The 21,326-nt window shown below is 39.8% G+C and overlaps 3 protein-coding genes across 10 annotated transcripts in view; 2 read left to right on the plus strand and 1 right to left on the minus strand.

Moving 5' to 3' along the window:
• Positions 1-3,491, plus strand: part of AP1AR (adaptor related protein complex 1 associated regulatory protein) — a 40,627-nt gene extending 37,136 nt beyond the window's left edge. For 2 of the 4 annotated variants that reach the window (XM_001141956.6, XM_517399.7), the window contains 2 exons: positions 26-154; positions 1,585-3,491. In XM_001141956.6, coding sequence (XP_001141956.2) covers positions 26-154; positions 1,585-1,850 — 395 coding nt within the window. In that variant the 3' untranslated portion in view covers positions 1,851-3,491. The remainder of the gene's footprint in view (positions 1-25; positions 155-1,584) is intronic. The other 2 variants (XM_054683297.2, XM_009448145.5) reach the window with 2 other exon arrangements.
• A 4,630-nt stretch (positions 3,492-8,121) lies between these two features.
• TIFA (TRAF interacting protein with forkhead associated domain) lies at positions 8,122-19,369 on the minus strand. Its single transcript, XM_526660.9, has 2 exons — positions 19,085-19,369; positions 8,122-11,882 (listed from the first exon to the last, which is right to left on the minus strand). Exon 2 carries the CDS (start codon positions 11,862-11,864, stop codon positions 11,310-11,312), a length of 555 nt encoding a protein of 184 aa, XP_526660.1. The 5' UTR covers positions 11,865-11,882; positions 19,085-19,369; the 3' UTR covers positions 8,122-11,309.
• The window catches only part of ALPK1 (alpha kinase 1), a 156,149-nt gene continuing 153,731 nt past the window's right edge, over positions 18,909-21,326 (plus strand). For 2 of the 5 annotated variants that reach the window (XM_063809742.1, XM_063809745.1), the window contains exon 1: positions 18,909-19,206. The gene's annotated coding sequence lies outside the window, so the exon portion shown is untranslated. The remainder of the gene's footprint in view (positions 19,207-21,326) is intronic. The other 3 variants (XM_063809744.1, XM_063809748.1, XM_063809751.1) reach the window with 3 other exon arrangements.

Consider the following 21,326-nt stretch of genomic DNA (forward strand, 5'->3'; position numbering starts at 1 on the left):
CAATTGTATTTCCTGTATATTCTAGGACTCTCATCAGATGCTACAGTTTTGACACCAAATACAGAAAGCAGTTGTGATTTAATGACCAAAACTAAATCAACTAGTGGAAATGACGATAGCACATCCTTAGATCTAGAGTGGGAAGATGAAGAAGGTATTTTATAATTCACAATTTTACCTGAAAAATTTAACGTAATCTGTGTTGATTTATGTAAATCTACCTTGGTCTTTATTTAAATGGAAATAAATTCAAGGCCTTGAAAAATCATATAAACACTTTTTAGACCGTTATTGTATTGGTGATTATCTCTGTTGATAAAAATTTTTAGAAAATTGCTTAATTTTTAATGTTTCTTTAGATTTAGAAAATAAATGTTGATTTCTTTAAGGTTTTTGTAATCCAAGCCCATGACATTACTCAGTATGAAGGATTACTACCCCCTTGTGGACAGTCCAAAGCCAGAAGTTAAATATAACTTCTCTTAGAAATAAATCCACAGAAACAAATCCACCAGATACAGATCTACAAAGTTATATTAGTATCTAGCTCATATTTTTTTCTTATCTATAGAAATAACTTGTTTTACTGGGTTGAGTCTTTGTGATTTTTCAGGAGTGACAGACAACGGTGATACAGATTTAAATGTTCTTTTATGGTGGGATCTGAGCTTTAAGGTCAAAAAAGAAAATCATTAAATGTGTCTGGGAATATTACAATCTCTTTGTGAATCCTAGATTTTAATTCTGTTACCAATGTTGATTCTGTACTTACAGATTCAAATTTCTTTTCTGTCCTGTCTCCCTTCCTTCTGCCAGTAAAATGACATTATTTTTTCCTTTCAAGATTATTGACACTTTCACTTTACCAATTTCATTTTGTTCAGGATTAGATCTAGAACAGTTTCCCATAGAAATGTCTCTACTCTGTTGTGGTAGAGTCAGAAGAGCATAATACCACAGACTTTGGAGCCAGACTGAATGGATTAAAATTCTTGCTTCGCCACTTTTTAGCTGTGTGACCTTACCCAAATCACTTAGCCTTTCTGTCCCGGTTACCTCAACTATAGAATGAGAATAATGATAGTACTGTACTCCATAGAGTTGTTGGGGATTAAATCAGTTCATATCTGTGGCATATATGTCACATTAACTGGAACCTAGTAAATGCTGGAAAAGTACATGTTATCATTAGAGTGATTGTCATTCTCTGGGAAATGAAATTATGTGGGTAGGAAAAGACTTTGGCAGACATACTAACTTGGCTATATAAGACTAACAGCAGTTGAAATCCTCCATCCATTCTGTTTTATTTATGAGTCTTCAGGAATTTCATCTTATCAGATAATCAATGATGCATCAAAACTGCCCTTTGGTGACTGTTAATATTTATTTTTATCTGAGGCATACTTCAGGGTTAGAACCCAACAATTTCCCTTAAGAAGGCCTCCATGGGACTGGGTCTTTAAGTTAATTCACACATCAAGTCTGATAGTTAAATAAAAACTACATTGCTAAATTTGGGAGTTTTTAAATATAGCTTTATTATCTGTTCTGAGATTTCTAAAAACTCTGTTCAAATCATAGGAATGAATAGAATGCTTCCAATGAGAGAACGTTCCAAAACAGAGGAAGACATTCTACGGGCAGCACTTAAGTATAGCAACAAGAAGACTGGAAGTAATCCTACATCAGCCTCTGATGATTCCAATGGGCTGGAGTGGGAAAATGATTTTGTTAGTGCCGAAATGGATGATAATGGAAATTCCGAGTATTCTGGATTTGTAAATCCTGTATTAGAACTGTCTGATTCTGGCATAAGGCATTCTGACACAGATCAACAGACTCGATAGGGTAAAATTGTGTGACCTTGTTTATCAGTTACGACCAAATGTTAAAAACCAACTAGAATGTATAAGTGATTGTGCTTAGCCTTTTTGTAAGGGAGACGTGTAAGAAACCATGTTGTAAATGCTTATTTTATTACAAAGGAGTAGGGATGATAGGATCTGAATTGATACAGAATTAAGTGCAATTTCATCATCTGCCTTCTGCTTTTCAAGACCAATTTAATGGTCCTGTCATGTTACTGATTAAATTTACTTTGTCTTGTCTTTATAGCATTTCTGTTTACTATGGTAGATTTCCACTTTCAATTTTTTAAATTAATTTTACTTTGAATGATTTATGAAGCCTATTTCACTGTCTAACTATGAAAATATTAAGACTTTTTTGTTAATTCTCAGCAGATGTGAAGGAAGCATGAGGAGGGATTGTCAGATTCAGATTTAGAATAGTGTTCCCGTTTCCAGCATTATTTATTTCTATGACTTCTTTGGATTTTATTATCTAATAGTAAGTACAGTTGATGTGAGTAGATGACTCTAAGAAATGCTGAAGTATCGGCATTACATGTGTTTATTTACATGTCCTAGTATGATAATGTTGATTCAATCTGAACAAAAGATAATATAAAAATAACCCTTCAGAGTTTGGACATTTCAAGTTGGTAATAATAAAAAATAATATTTAAGAAGATATATATATATATATATATATATTTAGTTTTTTCCACTTCATTTTACATGCCACTATATTGACTTTAATTGATATACAGTATTAAGTTTTTAGGTGCCATTATTTTTTAAAAATTCTATATTTCCAATGAACGATGTTAGATTTTACACAGAACATATTCTCTGCATGATTTCAGAAAAGAAAATCTAAAAAGGTAATACGGGTATTTCAAATAAAATCCTTTCTGGTATGAAAGGCTCCATTGATTTTATTAAGCTTTCCTTTACCTTGTAGTACAAGGTGCTTTAATGGGATAGAACTAAGCATATCAATATCTATAACTGCATTTTGTGCTAGACAATTACATTCTTTTCTCTAAAACGTATATGTCAATTTAAAAGGCCAGGGATAGAAAACACTCCATAATTGCTTTCCTTGATTTTGCTGAGGATTTGGTATGATTTTAGTAAGCAAACTGTTTTTTGGTTTTTCCTTAATGTTTTTAATTTTTTTTCCTCTTGCAACAATGATGGTGCATGTTCTTATAAATATAGGAAGGTCCAGATATAAATAGTAACCTAAAGTTCTTGCTGTGCTTAAAAAAAAATCATGTGGCCCTTTCAATATTTGAACTGCTAAGCAATGACATCTGTAGTTTTATCTTTTTTATGTCATAGAAATTAATATGATACTTTAAATATGTAAATATAATACATTAGGTAATGCTATTATTTATATCTGTCTTAACATAATTTAAGTTGTAGCTGTGTCTTGGAAATATTTTTAAGGTAATCTATATTCACATTGCCTGTGTTAATGCTTTTTAAGGTTTGTATACATCAGATGTATATTTTTGGTTTGGCATAAGCTACGATTGTAATTTTTCTTGGCTTTTTGTTCATAAAGAATTTTTTGAAGGAATGGTAACAAATGGTAATTTACAAATGGTTGTGAATAAACACATTTTTACACTTAAAGGTAATAAGTTATTTGACTATTATTGGTTTTACTCCATAAACATGCAGGTATTCTGATTCCTGACTTGTAATTATTTTATTAAATCTGACGTGAAGACAAAAGTAAATTAAGAAAGCAAGATGGAACTAGAAAATGTGTTTTAACTCTTAAAAAAAAGTTAACGTTTTGTTTTGTGTTCATAAAAAGTACTAGAAATAACTTATTCAGCAAATATTGGAATAGTATTTAATATTATTGGAACTGTGTCTGGTGGGTGTTAGGGACATAGAAGTACAAAGACATATAAGGTCTCTTCTCTTTGCTTACCATTCTGGTGAGAGAGATAGACAATAATAAGTAAACATATATGCAAGAAAATCACAGGTCACAGTTAGAAAATATACAAGATTATAGGAGAGAGAGTAACTGGGGGCCAATTGACTACTCATAGGTCAGGACAATCCTCTCTGAGGAGATAGCTTGGCTAAGACTTAATTGTTTTAAGTTTTAGTTGTTAACTTGTTAATTGTTTACTTGGCTAAAACCTAATTGTTAAGCAGGAAACAGTCAAGTAAAACCTGGTGTGAAGCATGTTATAAGCAAAGGGAATGGCAAGTACAAAGTACCTGAGGTGGGAAAGAGTTTGTTATGTTCTGTGAGTAAAAAGACCACTGGGAATGAAGCATCATGAGTGAGGGGGAAGAGTGGTATGAGATGATACTGGAGTGGTAGTTAAGGGCCAGATGATGCAAGACCTTGTAGACCAAGAATGAGTTTTATTTGATGTATAATAGAAAGCCACTGAAATTTTTTGTAAGCAAGGATGTACAGTCATCATATACACATTTTCAAAAGATTGCTTTAGTTGCTGTGTAGAGAATGGATTGTAAGAAGGCAAGAGTGGATATATAGCACTCCCAATGGAATACAGTGTGCCTTGGGTTTACAATGGCTGTGAAAAGGCAGAGCAGATTTATTTTAGAGGTAGAATCATCAGGATTTTCTGATGGGTTGGATATAAGACTAAAGGAAGGGGTAGAATCAGATACTACTGTAGGGGTAACACATCTGGCATGGTGCCGTGGCTACCTTGCTCACTGCACATAGTCCACATAGGCAAAACTCAACCACAGTCTGACACAGGTCTTGGTAGAAAACATCGTGATCCTCTCTGGATCCTCCATGGCAAGATAGGCCATCGTAAAGGAGCTGTCAAAGGGCCATTTATCTTGCAAAATACCTCCCTGTCTTGCAAAAGGCTGCCATGAGGCAATTTCTCATCCAACTGGTTTCCAGTGACCTCACTCTCATTCAGGTGCAGATACCGACTATAAAAATGTTTAGCTATAGTTTAGAGTTGGCTCCTCAACAGAGCTATTTCTACTTGTCATCTGTCATCTTGTCCCCTTGGTTCAGTGTCATCCAGGGATGTCCCTAAGGACCAGGTATACAGGGAGCTGACTCCATCCTGATACTGCTTTTGCTGTCTGTGTAAATAATAAACTGTCTCAATCTATTTGGACTCATTGTCTCCCTACTGGCCAAATCTATAGATGTCTGACAGCCAGCCTAGTAGCTGCAAGTGCCCTTAACTATAACTTCTTGGTTCTGATTTGACTTCAGTGTAATGGGAGGAACAGGTTTGGGAAAGTGGGGGAAATGAAAGAGTTCTATTTGAAAAGTTAACTTTGAGGTGTTCATAAGATATTTGGATGAAGATGTCAAGTAGGTGATGGGATATATGTCTGCAGCCCAAGAAAGAGGTCTAGGTTCAAGTTTGGGAGTCATTAGTAGGAAAATGGTATTTTAAGTCATTAAACCAGCTGAGTTCACCCCAGGGGAGCCCATAGGCAGAAAAGCCCCACTAAGTGTTGACATTTAGAAGTTGGGGGTAGTGAAACAGTCAAAAGAAACAGATACAGGAGGAATGCAGGAACCAGAGAATAGTGTCACAGGAGCCAGGAAATAAGAGGGCTCAACAATAGCAAATGCTTTGAAAAGAGGTCCGCTGCTTTAGTTGCATTTGGAGACCGTTACACAAATGAAGGGATGGAAACTGGGGAGTTGGGGATGAAGAATAAAGAACAGCTAATGCAGACAATTTGAAAAGAGAGCAGAGAAATGGGGTAGCTGGAAGGGGATGTGGAGTTATAGAAGGGTTTTTATTTAAAAGATACTAGTTTTAGAGTAGATAGGCATATATGAACAGGGCAGGACAGTGCCACAAAGACTGTGAGGGCTGGTGACAGGGAGGGGAAAATCTAACAGGAGACATCTTGAGCTCATGGGCAACAACTTCCCAATAAGAATTTAAGATGGCAGAGTTTGGCCTTCCTCTGGGGGCATGTCCAGACATGCGCAGTAAGGGGCAAAATGACAGAGTTTGACAAATATATGACCTTCCCATGGGGCTTGGCCGGGAGTGCTAGCCCAGTAAGGGAAAACTGCCCTAAGAGAGCATGTGCATAACTTCAACCACCAAAAGGCCCTTCCAGATACTGGCAAACCACTGCACATACAGGGAGGGAAGAGACGGGGAAAAAAATAGGAAATAATAAATCTCTAAGAGCCCTAAGACAAAGGTCAGGCTGGGTACTCAATCTTTTGACGTCCCCCTTCGTTCCATCCAAGTGTACTTTTTTTTGCTTCAATAAACTCTTGTTTCTGCCTTAAATATAATTCTGTCTCTGGCTGAATTCTTTCTCCCAAGAAGACAAAGATCAAGGACTATGGAGCGTGCCCATACTCACCACTGGTAACACTAGAACTTTTGAAATGATATATTTTGGAATTATGCCTGCTTTTTTTTCAATAGATAAATATATTTTTCTAGCAGAGGCCAGAGGTTTCCTTTAACTATGTAAACATGTCCTAATCATAATTTCTTGAGAATACAGACATCTAAAAAAGATTTTATGTTAAATATGTAATGTTTTCCCATCTTCATTTATTTGGTATTTCCGGTTAATTATCTGACAGTAAAGGAGTTCACAAAAGAAATCTGAGATTCCACATTGAAATCCTAAATGTAAAACAACAACAACAATAACAATAAAAATGGAGAGAAACAGAATCCCTGCATCTGATTCTTGAATCCTTAGGAAATATTAAAGGTGAAAATGAAATTAAATTTGGAAAATGATATTTAAAATTGTATATTATTATTTCAAATTTAAAGATTTATTTCCTCCTACCCAGATATAGTAATGTCCTCTGTAGTTCAGAAATCTTATATGAGACCATTAAAAATGAGGACCTAACTCTGCCCCATGCTACTCAGAGGAACAGGTACTGTGTGTAAATGCTGTGGTAAGGAGACTACATACTTTATCTCAGTTGATATTCACAGAGACCTTATGAAGGAGGCACTATTTAATCCTTGTTTTTCAAAAAAGGAATCTGAGTTATGTCAAATTACAGGAATGGTAGATAAACCCAAGCAGTATGACTCAGAGCCCACACTCAACACTGTACAATTCTTTCTGGTAGAAATTAGGTCAGTATTGTTTTGAGAGTTTTGGGGGCTTCAGGGGATTTTTTTTGCTTAGCTATTAAAAAGAATGTGTCTAACCTGGGTGGGCGCGGTGGCTCATGCCTGTAATCCCAGCACTTTGGGAGGCCAAGACAGGCAGATCACCTGAGGTCAGGAGTTCAAGAGCAGCCTGACCAACACGGAGAAATCCCATCTCTACTAAAAATACAAAATTAGCCAGGTGTGGCGGAGCATGCCTGTAATCCTAGCTACTCTGGAGGCTGAGGCAGGAGAATTGCTTGAACCCGGGAGGCAGAGGTTGTAGTGAGCCGAGATCGTGCCATTGCACTCTAGCCTGGGCAACAAGAGCGAAACTCTGACTCAAAAAAAAAAAAAAAGAATGTGTCTAACCTAACTTTGGAGGATTAAAAAACTTTCAAGACACCGAAAGTGATATTATTATAAAAAGGCACTGTGAACTAAGGGGAAATTTCATTGTCACACCTTATTGTGACTGTCTAATCTCAGAAGTTTTCTGTTTTAAAATGTCACTGTTGAATTAGCTCAGTTGATTGTTCATAGTTACAGATTGAATTTCTTGTTCTACTCTTTTCCCCCCTTCTGACTACTGCACTTGAGTAGTCTAAAAAAAAAAAAAGTCACTGTCTTGATTTGGGCCTTCAAGCAGTTATTTTGCTGATGCCACTAAGCAGGGCCAAACTGGTTCATCTCTAGTCCCTTGGTAGCCTTCCATCAGCAACAAAATTATGAAACCAGCAACAGAGCTGAACCTAATGCCATCCCAGTTTCTTCACCAGTGCTCCCAGCCCTAAGTTCATTGCTTAAGAGGTAAAGGACAAATAAGTATTTTCATGTAGGTTGAATAGGTTGGATCTGAGGACAACTCATACCAACTAGAAACCTATTAAATTCCACCCACTTGTCGTAGGGCTCATCTTGGTCACCACCTGAAATGGAGACTCTGATAGTTTCAATCATGGTCCACTTAGTAAAATAATAACAATGCCTGTTATCTTAATAATATAAGTAATTAATTAAACAAGTGTTAGAGAATTGGAAACATAAAAAGAGCCAGGAGGTAACATAAAACCATCCACCACATATACACACACACAAAGTTAACAGTAGTTCTCTTCTGGTAGTAAGATTATGGCTAATTTTTCTACAAGGCATATATATTTATTTACACATATAAATTTTTTTTAATGTAAAGCTTAAGTGAACACATACCTGATCCCACCTCCATTAAAACAAATACCACCACTTACGTTAGAGTCTAACAGTAATACTTACTTTTAAGTCAGTTACTGCATTAGATAGTAGGAACAGAATTCTCTAGAAAATGGTTATATAACCATATGGCCTATGAGATTTAACCACTGGAGTTGCAGGTTCAAGAAGAGACTGCCAAGGATTCTAACACTGGCACCATTAATACACCTCTCTACCTAAGGAGCCCCAGAAAAATCACTTCCAGGGACAAAGAAGTCCTTAAAGTATATATGGAAGGTTTCACATCTTAGCTTCAGTACCTTGTATCAAACACCAATATTTTTGTTTGCCCCACCCCCACCCCTCTGTGACCATTTTTTGAGAAAATGCTGTATCTATCCACATGATCACTGACCAGAGCAGCCATTATATAATGTGACTGCATTACCTGAGACAAGTTGATTGGCGAAGGGGCGGGCACCTGACCCAAGCTGACCCGTCCCTGGAACTGAAATCAAGAGATCAGGTCTCTTTGGGGGATCAATAACGTGTAAAACTTGGGAGCTACAGGTGACCATGGAGCCAATATGCATTGAGGGTCAGAGCCAGAGCATTCGAATCTCACCTGAGGTCTGCTGCATTCCTTCCTCGGTTCTATGAAATATGGCAGCTTTCCTCTAACAACCCCGCTTTGGGGTTGGGTAGCTCAGGCAGAGATGCTAACTTTGTAATCAAAACAATTCTAATATTAACCAATTGCTCTTTCATTATTAAAGTGTTCATTATTATTTACTACTGGAGTTGGGCTATGGAAAGTGTTTCTATTCTTTGGAGAACAATATAAACTTTTAGCAACCCACTCTCTCCTTTGCCAATCTTTTAAGAAAAAAAAAATAGAACAAAAAATTTAATATTTCTCAAGTTGAACAAAACCCTTTCCAAGATTTACATTAGGGGAAATCATTATTCTGTACAAGATTTTTCTGGCCCTAAATATTACTTAACACATTGTTTGGATTCAATAACAATAATACATGAATCCCTTAATATTAAATTTATAACTTAGAAACACATTCATCGGCCTCAAAGACAAGAAACAGAGGTGAAAGTCTTCCAAAATAGTCAAAATGTGACAGTATACACACATTAAAGTATATACACTTCACTCATAGAACGCCTTTACCATGAGACTACACACTGTAAGCAATTCAAGCCAGGTGATCTGGCTGTAAACCCACATCAGACCAGAAGCTAAAATCCTAGAAAGAATCAATAGTAGATAACCTTATATTAAAGGGAGTATATTAGTTTTCTATCTGCTGCTATAACAAATTACTGCGATTTAATGGCTTACGACCAACACAAATTTATCATCATAAAGTTTTGTAGGTTAACAAGTCAAACATATTCTCACTGGACCAAAATCAAGGTGTCCACAAGACTTTGTTCCTTTCTGGATATTTCTTTGTCTTTTCTGGCTTCCAGATGTCCAATGCACACTTTCCAGCTTCAAGAGACTGTCCACATTCCTTGGCTCATGACCTCCTTCCTCCCAGCAACAGCAAGTCAAGTCTGTCTCACACCTCATCACGCTGACATCCTGATCTGCCTCTCTTCCACTTTTACGGATCCGGTGATCAATTGGGCACACCCAGATAATCCAGCATAATCTATTTTACTTCCATCTGCAGCCTTCATTCCCCTTTGCCACATAACAACGCAGTTACAAGTTCTGGAGACTAGCACATGGACATCTGGACATCTTTGGATGGGCCATTCATTACTCTGGGCATCACAGGGAATAAACAGGAAAACCAGACACAGGAACTCAAACAGTCATTCAGGCCACTTTGTACAGGGACAAATATTTCACTCTACTGGAATAGTCCCAGGGCTGGGGAGTCGGGGTTAGGGTGCTGGACATCACATACTACTGCCCAGGAATAGACTGATGGTCTGAATCAAGATGAGGTTTAAAGCCTCTTTTGGTAAGAGGCTGGAGGGTTCACAAAAGCATTTTTAAAAGGCTGTTACAAAAATATGGACCTCTTACTACAGGAAATTTCATTTACCTGGAAAATTGTACAGTGAGCCTCACTACCTGGCAATGCTACAATTTAACTTAACTGAATGGTTACCTCATCTACTTAACATTCATAGCTACCTTAGTTAAGATAAGTCGAATAAGTATCTTAAATAAAAGAATTTTTATTTAAGAACTGAAAAAGACTTTTTTGAAGTTAACATTTTAGAAATATTTAAGCGTTTATCATAAACATTCACATACGTTTATCTATGTAAAGTGGCCCAAGAACAGTTCTTTCCCTTATTTAGAAAAAAATTCAAAGAAAATGGCTAATTAAACTTTGATTCTATTATGTACATGGATACTATTAAAAAGGTGAATTCGTGAAATTTTAAAAGTGTGTATAACACATGAAAGTCAAACTTCTAATTTGGTAAGTAAATAATCCTAAACTTAACACAGTGGTTCTTTAAAATGTTTAAATATTTGTCTTAGATGCTGAATATAGACAAAGAGAACTGTCATCTTAGGAGTAAACACACTATAACTCTGTAAAAAGAAATCATAGAAAAGTAAGGTAGTATTTCTCAAATAAGTCCTCCCATGCTAAAACCACAGTGACGCGCAGACACTAGCCTAGAACCTATTCCAGTACTGCAAGTACTGACAGGCTGCAAACACCAGTAACAACCTGCCTGGAGCCTTGACCTTGAAAACAAATCGCTGTTGTGAACTGATGTGACCAAACCAAGAGATGGTTCCTTACAAAAACAAAGCAAAACACAAGATGAAAATCAAGCAGAAAAAGAAAATAATATAACCTTATTTTGAGAACACGACTTCATCTCAAAGGATACTTTTTGCATATTAATCCTCACAGATTAATAAGAGCACTTAAAATAATTTTGTGTAGATCCAGGAATACAACAGGTGACTAAGTTAATGACTAACACAATTTACAGACTTCAAAATGATAATACTGAATTCCAAATTTCACAGCATAACACATGACTATAATATACTACCCTAATCAACTCTTATTTAGTGTCTATACAGCATCTACAGAGCTCTTCATCCTTCATATTTCTCCTCTTAGACTTTCTGTGTTCATGACTCATTTTCATCCATTTCTGTCGGAGAACTGTTTTGGGAGGAGCAGAGCGAATAAGTGCCATACTCGGGTATGGGCCTGTGTGGTGGCCAGTTGTTTTCTTGCAAGAGTGATCTTGGAGATAAAATAAATTGAGTCTCAAAAAATTCCAATGACTCGCCATCTTCCTTCTCCATCAGAAACTGATACTCTCCGAATCTGACCATGCACCTGTATGGCAGGTCCATTTTATTTAGGTAGCCCAGCTCTCTGCTGTCCACGATCAGATTGGTCTTTTTACTCATATTTTTTATTTCAAAGGAGAGAACTGAGCTGTTGAATTTTTTAAACAGCTGCAGAGAAAACTGAACTCGGGAAACCTGTTTGTCCTGAAAAGTATAATGACAGATGTTGGAATTTCGGCCAAATTTCACCACTTCGCTGGAAGGGAGTTTCTCTCTGTTAAAACTTATTGACTGAAATATTCCACACTGCAAGTGGCCAGGATGGTAAACCGTCATCTGGAGACAAGTTACTGTCTCTTCTGTGTCAGCATCTTCAAAACTGGTCATGATGTGCACAAGGCCCACCTGCAATAATTAAATTACCATGTTAGTTTCTGCTTATGCTTGAGGCATTGAGAACTTTGATTCTAACGTTTTGATGAACATCACCTGATAGGCAATTTATTTGGACTTTAAGAAAACAGTACATAGACAATACTTTCAGTGAACTAGTAGATATGTGAAATCTTATACCAAGCCCTATAAAATTGCTACACTAGCTTCTTTTTCATTTCTAGTTTGACTATAACACCATACATAAAATGCAGACAATAACAAAGAATGATTTTTGATAATAAAATGATTTGAGGGAAGCAGAAAGAAACCTCAGTTCCTCTTTCACCTAAATAGAGTGACTCGAGCCCAGAGAAAATATGACAGGTGTACTTTAAAAAGAAAATTAGGAAATAAAAAATCTCTTTGGTTTGAATACCTTCAGAGGATATATACATAAAGAAAACATAGTTTATTAACTGGATTATAATTAAATATATTATGAATTGTGAAACCTGGTTAAAGAAAAAAACTTAATAGTTATAAACAAACAGTTGCAACATTTATCCTTTATATCCTCACTTTGATTTCTAACAGGTAAATGATTAAAAATAGTAAATGCTTTAAATGGTTATTTTATTCTATAATTTCAAATTTTAGACATTACTTTTAAGAATATAAGTCTCCATGAGTTGGTTCTAATTATCACAGCCTGCACTGGTATCAGAATTATTTATTTTTGTCAGTGGTACTCAATGACTGGATGGACAAACTGTCATTAACTACAAATAGCACAGTCCAACTGTTGTTAACCACATCCCTTGAGAGCCGATGGCCCGAGGTGCCCTCCACCTACACTTCACTTCATATATCTTTGGTAATTAGTACAGTACTTAAAAGCAGTATAACAGGACAGGAGAAATAGCTACTAAAATTTTTGTGAAGTTACTTCAACAGAGAATTGCCATTTTAAAACTAATTTAATTTTTTAAAAGTACATGTACATGATTTTAAAATTCAAACACTAACAAAGGATTTTTAAAAAAGAGTATTTCTCCCCCACCTGAACTCTTTGTCTTTCTCTCCTACAGTACAACCACTGTAAAAGCTACTTTTATCCTTACAGAAGTTTTGTTTACATAACCAGCATAACTATGTGTGTGCACTCTCACACACACAAACATACATACAAGCACATCTCTCCACAGAGAAAAAAAATTTCTTACACAAATAGAAACATGCTATATTTAGTTCTGAACCTTTCTTTGTTCTTCTTTTTTTTTTTTTGAGACAGGTCTCTGTCGTCCAGGCTGGAGTGCAATGGCGCAATCTCAGCTCACTGCAAATTCCACCTCCTGGGTTCAAGCAATTCTCCTGCCTCAACCTCCTAAGTAGCCGGGATTACAGAAACGCACCACCACACCCGGCTAATTTTTGTATTTTTAGTAGAGACGGAGTTTCGCCATGTTAGCCAAGCTGCTCTCAAAACTCCTGAGCTCAGGTGATTCACCCGCCTCGCCCTCCCAAAAGTGCTGGGATTACAGGCGTGAGCCACTATGCCTGACCAATTTTTCAATTAATAATACATATGGGTGATAATTTTCCCATATCTACACTTACAAATATACCTCATTCTTTAACAGCTGCACAGAATTCTGTAACTGTAGCATGGCGAGAAGTTACACCAGTACCCAGAGAGATGCTGAGTGCCGCCTGCATTCCTTGGATGACTCTCCCTTGCTGAGGCTACCGGACACTGTCTGCTTATACTGATTTGGGGTTTGGAGATAATCAGTCTTAAGTGAGATTGATTTGTAGTTTTATTGTTTTTTGTTTGCCATCTATATTAGATGTTGGCATCAAAATTATGCTGGTTTGAAATATAAAAAACAAAAACCAGAAAGAATATTTTCCTTCCCTTTCTACCTTGCTGGCATTTCCTTTTTTTTTTTTTTTTTTTTTTTGGAGACAGCGTCTTGCTGTCACTGGAGTGCAGTGTGCAGTGGCGTGATCTTGGCTCACTGCAACCTCTGCCTCCCAGGTTCAAGCAATTCTCCTGTCTCAGCCTCCCAAGTAGGTGGGACTACAAGTGTGTGCCACCACTCCCAGCTAATTTTTCATATTTTAGTAGAGACGGGGTTTTACCATGATGCCCAGGCTGCTCTCAAACTCCTGAGCTTAGGCAATCCACCCACCCTCGGTCTTTCAAAGTGCTAGGATTACAGGCATGAGCCACCATTCCCAGCCCTGCTGTTTACTTTTAAAATATAATCTTTCCTTCTGTTTTACAAAGTTTTGCTGCTGGGAATCAAACTCTCAATTTATTCAATTATCCAACAAATGACATAGCTAAGCAATATTTCTTTTCCATTGATTTGAAAATGCATTTTCAATTTTATTTTCATAATATATTTTTGAACATTATTGCATCATATTGCTCTACCCAAGCAGGCCACAGATGTCCAGCTATAAGCAGAAAAACTGAGAAAAATCCTCAAAATCCTGTGCTAGGGGTGGTAAAACTTACTATGAAACCAAAGTCAGCAAGAATTAACACACAATGGGTAAAACTGGTTAATCCATCTTACACTGTGATTTGAAGACACTATAATTACGATAATAAAGTCTCATTATTCAGGAAGCAGACAGCATAAAAGAATAATTATAAGTCATGGGATGATGCATTAGCAGTCGACAAGAAAAGCATTTGCTATTAACAAGAGCCTGAAAAGAAGCGTCAGAAATCTGTAAGTGATCTCCAGCTTTATTTACGATATGCTGCCATCAATTTAGTTCATTCTTGGACTTCAGGCGATAAGAATTCCAAAAGGAGAACTGTATTAAAAACCATGGTGTATTCTGGATCTAAATAGTCTTTTGGTAACATCCAAATTTTGTTTTTGTATGCTTTATATAAGCTATTACTTTATAATTCAGTCTTCTGAGCAAATCAACCACAAGGAAAGCTCACCCCATATAGGTTCTTATACTCAGTCCCCAGGACAGATATATTATCCACTGTTAGAGAGAAAAAATGGCATTCTGGTTTATACATCGGTGGCTATGAGTGTCTTGGTGCAGATCAATTGTCTGGGTTTGATGAATCTCTGGGTTCACAATTGTGACTCCATCCAACAAACACTGAGGCAGACTGCATTAGTGTCAAATATTTGCTACCCCATCCTTGCAGGCCTGTCCCTACCAGTTCTGCCCCTTTAAAATGATGATCCACTTCATTAACAACCATGTCAATGAAACATGAATGGCAGTGACTTACTTCCAAGCAGAAACTTAAAAGCCACTGTGTAGTTCCACCTTCCCTCTTTCTTTTGTCAAAACATCAGCAGTTCCCACAAGGAGCAGCTCAGTCTGGGTCCCAGAGGGAAGAGCCAAAGACAGATACATAAAGGACAGTTAATATTAGCAAAAAAATCAACCCTTCTTCCAATAAGCCACTGAGATTTTTTAGGTCATTTGTTACTGCACTATATCAGAGCCTGAGCTGATGGATGCATTCACCTATCTTATGAAGGTATAAAACCACAGCAAACTCTGACAGTGATATGGTTTGGCTGTGTCCCCACCCCAATCTCATCTTGAATTATAGCTCCCATGATTCCCACATGTTGTGGAAGGGACCTGATGGGAGGTAATTGAATCATGGGGATAGGTCTTTCCCATGCTGTTCTTGTGATAGTGAATAAGTATCACGAGATCTGATGGTTTTATAAGGGGGAGTTTCCATGCACAGGCTCTCTCTTTGCCTGCTGCCATCCATGTAAGATGTGACTTGCTCCTCCTTGCCTTCTGCCATGATTGTGAGGCTTCCCCAGCCATGTGGAACTGTGAGTCCATTAAATCTCTTTCCTGTATAAATTACCCAGTCTCAGGTATGTCTTTATTAGCAGTGTGAGAACAAACTAATACAGACAGGAATAAGGGCTATTACTTATTTCATGCCTTTCATGTGCCAGGCAGACTGCTGATACCCTGATACACTGTAACCAAGTACCTCCACTTTTCTAAGTCATAGTTTAATTTTTTAAATTATTTTTTCTTTTCCCCTTCCCCCTGTGCCCCGCTTCCTACTTAGACCTTCAGAAATGCAAATGTAACCATTCACCTTTCCTGACCAGAAATTCCCTACAGGGCAAGTATATCTAACTATGTGCTCCAAGACAACCTTAACTTTGATCTCTCCTGAAGAGTTGACAGTCGATTTGCAGACCAAAGCATGTCCCCACAGAACTCTCACCTCTAGGGGGTGGCCTCTGAACTCACACCTACTAGGAGGGCATGGTGAGAGTATGCCCACTTGGCCACTTATATAACTTATATTTCTGCCCAGGAAGGTGCCAACTCAACTGTCTGGTAGATAAAGCACCAGGGAAGCGGGGGACCCCCTGCTCTGGCTCACTTCCCACCCTACTTTATAAAAGAGGCCCACTTTCTGCTCCAAAAGTGAAGCAGCACATTCTGGGTGTGGATAAAGGCAGGACGTTTTGTGCCCCCTTCTCCAAGCTAGCTTAGGAATTCACTTTTTTTTTGTACCAGACCTCACTCTTGTTAATTGGACTCTGCATGCAGCGGGCAACTAACCTGCTTTTTGGTGACAACAGGTCATCTAATCTTCAAAATAACCCTGTGAATCACTGCTTCACCGATAAGGGAGCTGAATCTCAGAGGGTTAAAAACCAGCCCAGATCATAAATCCAGTGTCAAAGACAGGACTCAAACTCCAATGCATCCTCTCTTAACCATTACAAACACTGCCTCCCTGGTTACCAGTTACTTCACAAACTTTAGCGGTTAACCTGTAGAGAAGGGGGACATAAATGTGTGTGGGCTACAACCAGCAAGGCACCAAACAAGAATCTAATACTGGGGAGGGAAATACACCATTAGTGCTACCTCATAGGAGGAACAGGCTCTGAAGCACCAGGTTACGGTGAATATCAGTAACCTGGGTATCAGTAAGCCTGGGTGTATAAATGTTAGCATGGACCTAGTACTCATCGGTAATTGTGGCAGGTTGTTTGGAGACCATGTTGATCTCTGACCTCAAGGAACTTAGAAATGAATCTATTTGTTTATCCTCAAAGCCACAGAGTCCCTCTACAAAGTCACTCTGACATTTCAGAGTGGTCAGCAGAAAAACAGGAAAGACAGAAGCTGACAATTAAAATAATATACTTAAAATTGTTAGATTTTAAAAAATCATTGGTGCACATTTGCTCAAAACAGCATTTTGAAATCTGTTAGTCATAAGTTATCAAAGAAACAGGGCAACAATGATTTTATATAGTGATAACAATGGTTACCTCTGGAGACAGAAACTGGGGGCCCAGGATAGGAAGGAGACTTACTCTCCACTGCACACACACTCTACACCTTTGGAATTTTATACCATGTGCACTTCAATATCTATTCAAACACTTAACAAATATTTTCTTTACAAAATCACCAACCTCTGATTTTTATGGAATTGACAGTGGTTGGAGATTAGCAAAGTATTATTAAAGGGGTAAACTGTGATATCTGACATGGAAAAGTTGTAAAACACTGATTAATATCTGACAAACAATAATATCTGTGTTAACAAAGGAAATACAATAAATATAGAAATAAAAATAAGCACTGCAGTTGGGAACTCTGTCTCTGAAAGCTGAATACAGAAGGCATAGATGCTGCATCTTGAGTGTCCAGCTCTTCTGTGCTGGACATCAGGATGTATACACTTAACCTGGGAGGCTTAGAGTTGGGAAGAGAAGAGTTAGATCGAGGGCAAGGCTTCTGACTCCTCTCTGGGGAAAGAAGAATGGATACGTGTAGAGGTGCTATGTGCAAAAACAGCACCTCCACCTCTGCTACCCTCCCTGCAACACAACACACACACACACACACACACACACGTACACACACACTCACTAAGGTCCTGCAAAGCCCGTGAAGAGACATACTACCTCTCCTTGCCAAAGGGTGTTCGGCCTTAAAATGCCATAAACAAAAACATATACAGAAATATTTTCGCTAAAAGGACCCAGGTGTCTAAGCAGTTTAACAGAAAGCTTGGCACCCCTGGGTGGTCATGCATGCCAACCAGATTTCTCATGCTTTAAGAAGTCTATTTTTTAAAACAGGATTGACCAAACTAATGGGGTCTGCTCTGGATGGTGAAAATGTTTACTTTCATTTCCCCCCAACCCCCTCGCCTCCCCAGTTCCCCCTGAATATATTCTCAAGAAAGAGTATGTCTTTGGGTGGTTGCAAGTAGTAAGTTTCAAGGCTTTTCTCCCTAACGAATACCGAACACTGAGCACACAGGAGGGGAACAGAAACTTGGAAGCAGAGCAAAGGACCAAGTTATCCTCCTGTCTAACCCTGCTCAACAGGATCACCCTGAAGTGTGGCTCTGAAGATATTTGTGAACTCTGGCACAGCTGTTTGGCAGAATTAATACTAAAACCACAGGTCTTGCAAAAACAAAGAATCAAAAAAAAAAAAAAAAGTGAAAACCAAACAGCAGGAGGAAACCCTTAGGAAAGCTCGGTGTCTTTCAGACATGAGATTTTCTTTCTGCCACTCTACTTGACTGGCCTGACCTGGGGTCCAGTCCCACTTCCTGGTGGCTGCGGAAATCCGCAGTGAGGCTCAGTGTGGATTTTGGCTTCAGAGGATTTGGGAAATTCCACCTTTCAATCTGAAATCTGGGGAAAGTCCCAGAAAACAACGGATTACTATATTTCTCTCATGAACCAGACTGAAGAAGGAGTCAGGTCTAGGACCAAGGACCTCGGCACTCCAGGGAGCCCAGGGCCCCTCAGAAAGGTCTCGCTTGGCCACCGAGAGCGTGGGGCCGTGGCAGTTGGCAAGCGGGGGAGGGGGGTCACGCACAACTGCTCTGGAGCCACACTGCATAAATGGCATTCGTTTTTGTTTTCTGATTAGAAAAACGTTGAAAAGAATACCAAAGTACAGAGAAAACACACCCCCATCTCCAATGTTTCCTCATTTATGTAAATATTCTCATATTTTATAAAATAGGGAGGTGCTGTCTATAATTTTTGCAGGCTTTCCTTAGCATATGGTGAGCGTGTGCCAGGTGAGCAGGAGCAGCGGGGGATGACTTCCGATCCGACACCCCCAAAATCTCCTGGACAAAGCTGCTGTCTTTGCGGGATAAACAGAAAAGGGCCAGTCCCCACCTCACCCCCAGCCCGCCGCCCCGCAAGTACCTGGGGCTGGGGAGTCAGCGAACTCTCCTCAGCTGTTCGGCTCTCCCGGCTCAGAGCGAGGGGAATCGAGGAGACTGGGCGCAGGCTGGGGGTGGACACCCGGCCGCTGCTCCTCCGCGCGGGTAAGTGTGAGCCCCGGGGTGCAGGGAACCGAGCCAGGGACCAGTGACCGCGAGCCGCCGATCCTCCCGCGCTCCCGCGCGCGCGGCCTCCCTTCCCACTGGCGGGCAGAGCACGTCGTCTCGCGCCCGGGGCCTTTGTAAAGAGCGCAGCGGTGGCGCGGAGGTTTTCAGGCTCCGCCCGCTCCACTCGCTCTCCCGCCCCTTCCTTCCTCTCGAGGTGACCCGGCAGCTGGCGCCTTTCTCACCAGGCACCCAGCCCCCTGGCCGCCTCTCTCAGTTCTCTGGCAGGGTTTGGTGCGCGGTACACCGACCCGGACCGCGCCTTCCCAAACGAGTGGCCTCTCCTCCAGCCCGATTGGCGAGCTAGAGAAAAGAAGGGAACTGGATCACTTCAGCATTAAGGAGGACTTTTCCCCAAAATGAGTGTTGCCCCAGGGCGTGGGCAGGCGGGGAGCTGAACTAATCTTTCGGTGACTCCAAGGATACCAAGCAAGCCAGTGCGTGGCATGCACGAGCTCCTCTAATCATCGCAGTCCCCCTTACACATGAGTAAACCGAGGCTCAGAGAATGGTGGAGTGTGGCGAGCAGAAGTGGAATTTTTTTTTTCTTTTTTTCTTTTTTTGAGACGAGTCTCACCGTGTCGCCCATGCTGGAGTGCAGTGGCGCCATCTCGGCTCACTGCAACCTCTGCCTCCCGCAGAGGCGGGATTTGAACTTGCTCCAGGTTGCCCTCGCCTTACACCCAGCAGAGCAGGCCAGTCGCTTTCTCTCCTGCCGCTTCCATCGTAATGTACATCCAGAGTCCACAAGTAAAAGCTGGTACATGATGAAATGGGAAACGCCTCTCAGGAGTCCTTTATAGCTTAGAAGAAGTTAATGCTACTTTTCTGCCTCAGTGAAAAGGTTTGGAATCACCTAAGTGTGAAGAACCTAAGGAGAGTAGGTGTCAAGAGAGGATAGACCCGGGTGCCGTGGCTCACACCTGTAATCCCAGCACTTTGGGAGGCCGAGGTGGGCGGATCACGAGGCCAGGAGTTCGAGACCAGCCTGGCCAACATGACAAAACTCCAACTCTACTAAAAATACAAAAGTTAGTTGGGCTTGGTGGTGGGTGCCTGTAATCCCAACTACTCGGGAGGCTGAGGCAGGAGAATCTCTTGAATCCGGGAGGCGGAGGTTGCAGTGAGCCCGGGATGGCGCCATTGCACTCCGGTCTGGGCAACAGAGTGAGACTCTGTTCAAAGAAAAAGAGAGAGAGAGGATAGACGCTGTAGAGACCAGCAATCCCTGTTGGGAACCGGTGTCATGGAAGACTTTTTCCACAGACTGGGGTTGGGGCCACGGAAGATGGTTTCAGGATGATTCAAGCCCATTTCATTTATTGTGCACTTTATTTCTATTATTATTGCATTGTAATATATAATGAGATAATTATACAACTCGCCATAATGTCGAATCAGTGGAAGTCCTGAGCTTGTTTTCATGCAACTAGACGGACACATTTGGGGGTGATGGGAGACAGTGACAGATCATCAGGCATTAGATTCTCATAAGAAGCGGGCCACCTAGATCCCTCCCATGTGCAGGGTTCCTGCTCCTATAAGAATCTAATGCCCCAGTGATCTGACAGGAAACAGAGCTCAGGCAGTAACACAGGTGACGGTTAGCAGCTGTAAATACAGATGAAGCTTCGCTTGCTGGCCCTGAGCTCACCTCCTGCTTTGCCGCTGGGTTCCTAACAGTCCATGGACCACCACCAGTCCATGGCCCAGAGGTTGGGGACCCTTGCCATAGAAGGAGAAAGAAGACTGAGGATAGATAGAGGAAGGAGGACAAAACTTGGCTTGGCTGAGATCATAGCAGCCTACTTCTTCGCATGGGAAACCAAATTCTGATGATGGAAATGAGTGGAAGCCCCTTGTCTGTCTTCTGTCCTTGAGTTCAGGAGAGTTGCTTGTTTGTGGATCAGTTTCACTGGCAATAAAATGACACTGATGTCCACCTGATAAAGAGGTTCTATGGGTGCGGTTAAGTTTTGAACTGTGTCAGAGCTAGGTATAATCAAGTACAGTGACTGTGGGGAAAGAAGGGTACATTTATAAGTGAGGCAGATTCCCAT

The sequence above is a fragment of the Pan troglodytes genome, chromosome 3 (assembly GCF_028858775.2).
Source record: "Pan troglodytes isolate AG18354 chromosome 3, NHGRI_mPanTro3-v2.0_pri, whole genome shotgun sequence".
Classification (NCBI taxonomy): Eukaryota; Metazoa; Chordata; class Mammalia; order Primates; family Hominidae; genus Pan; species Pan troglodytes.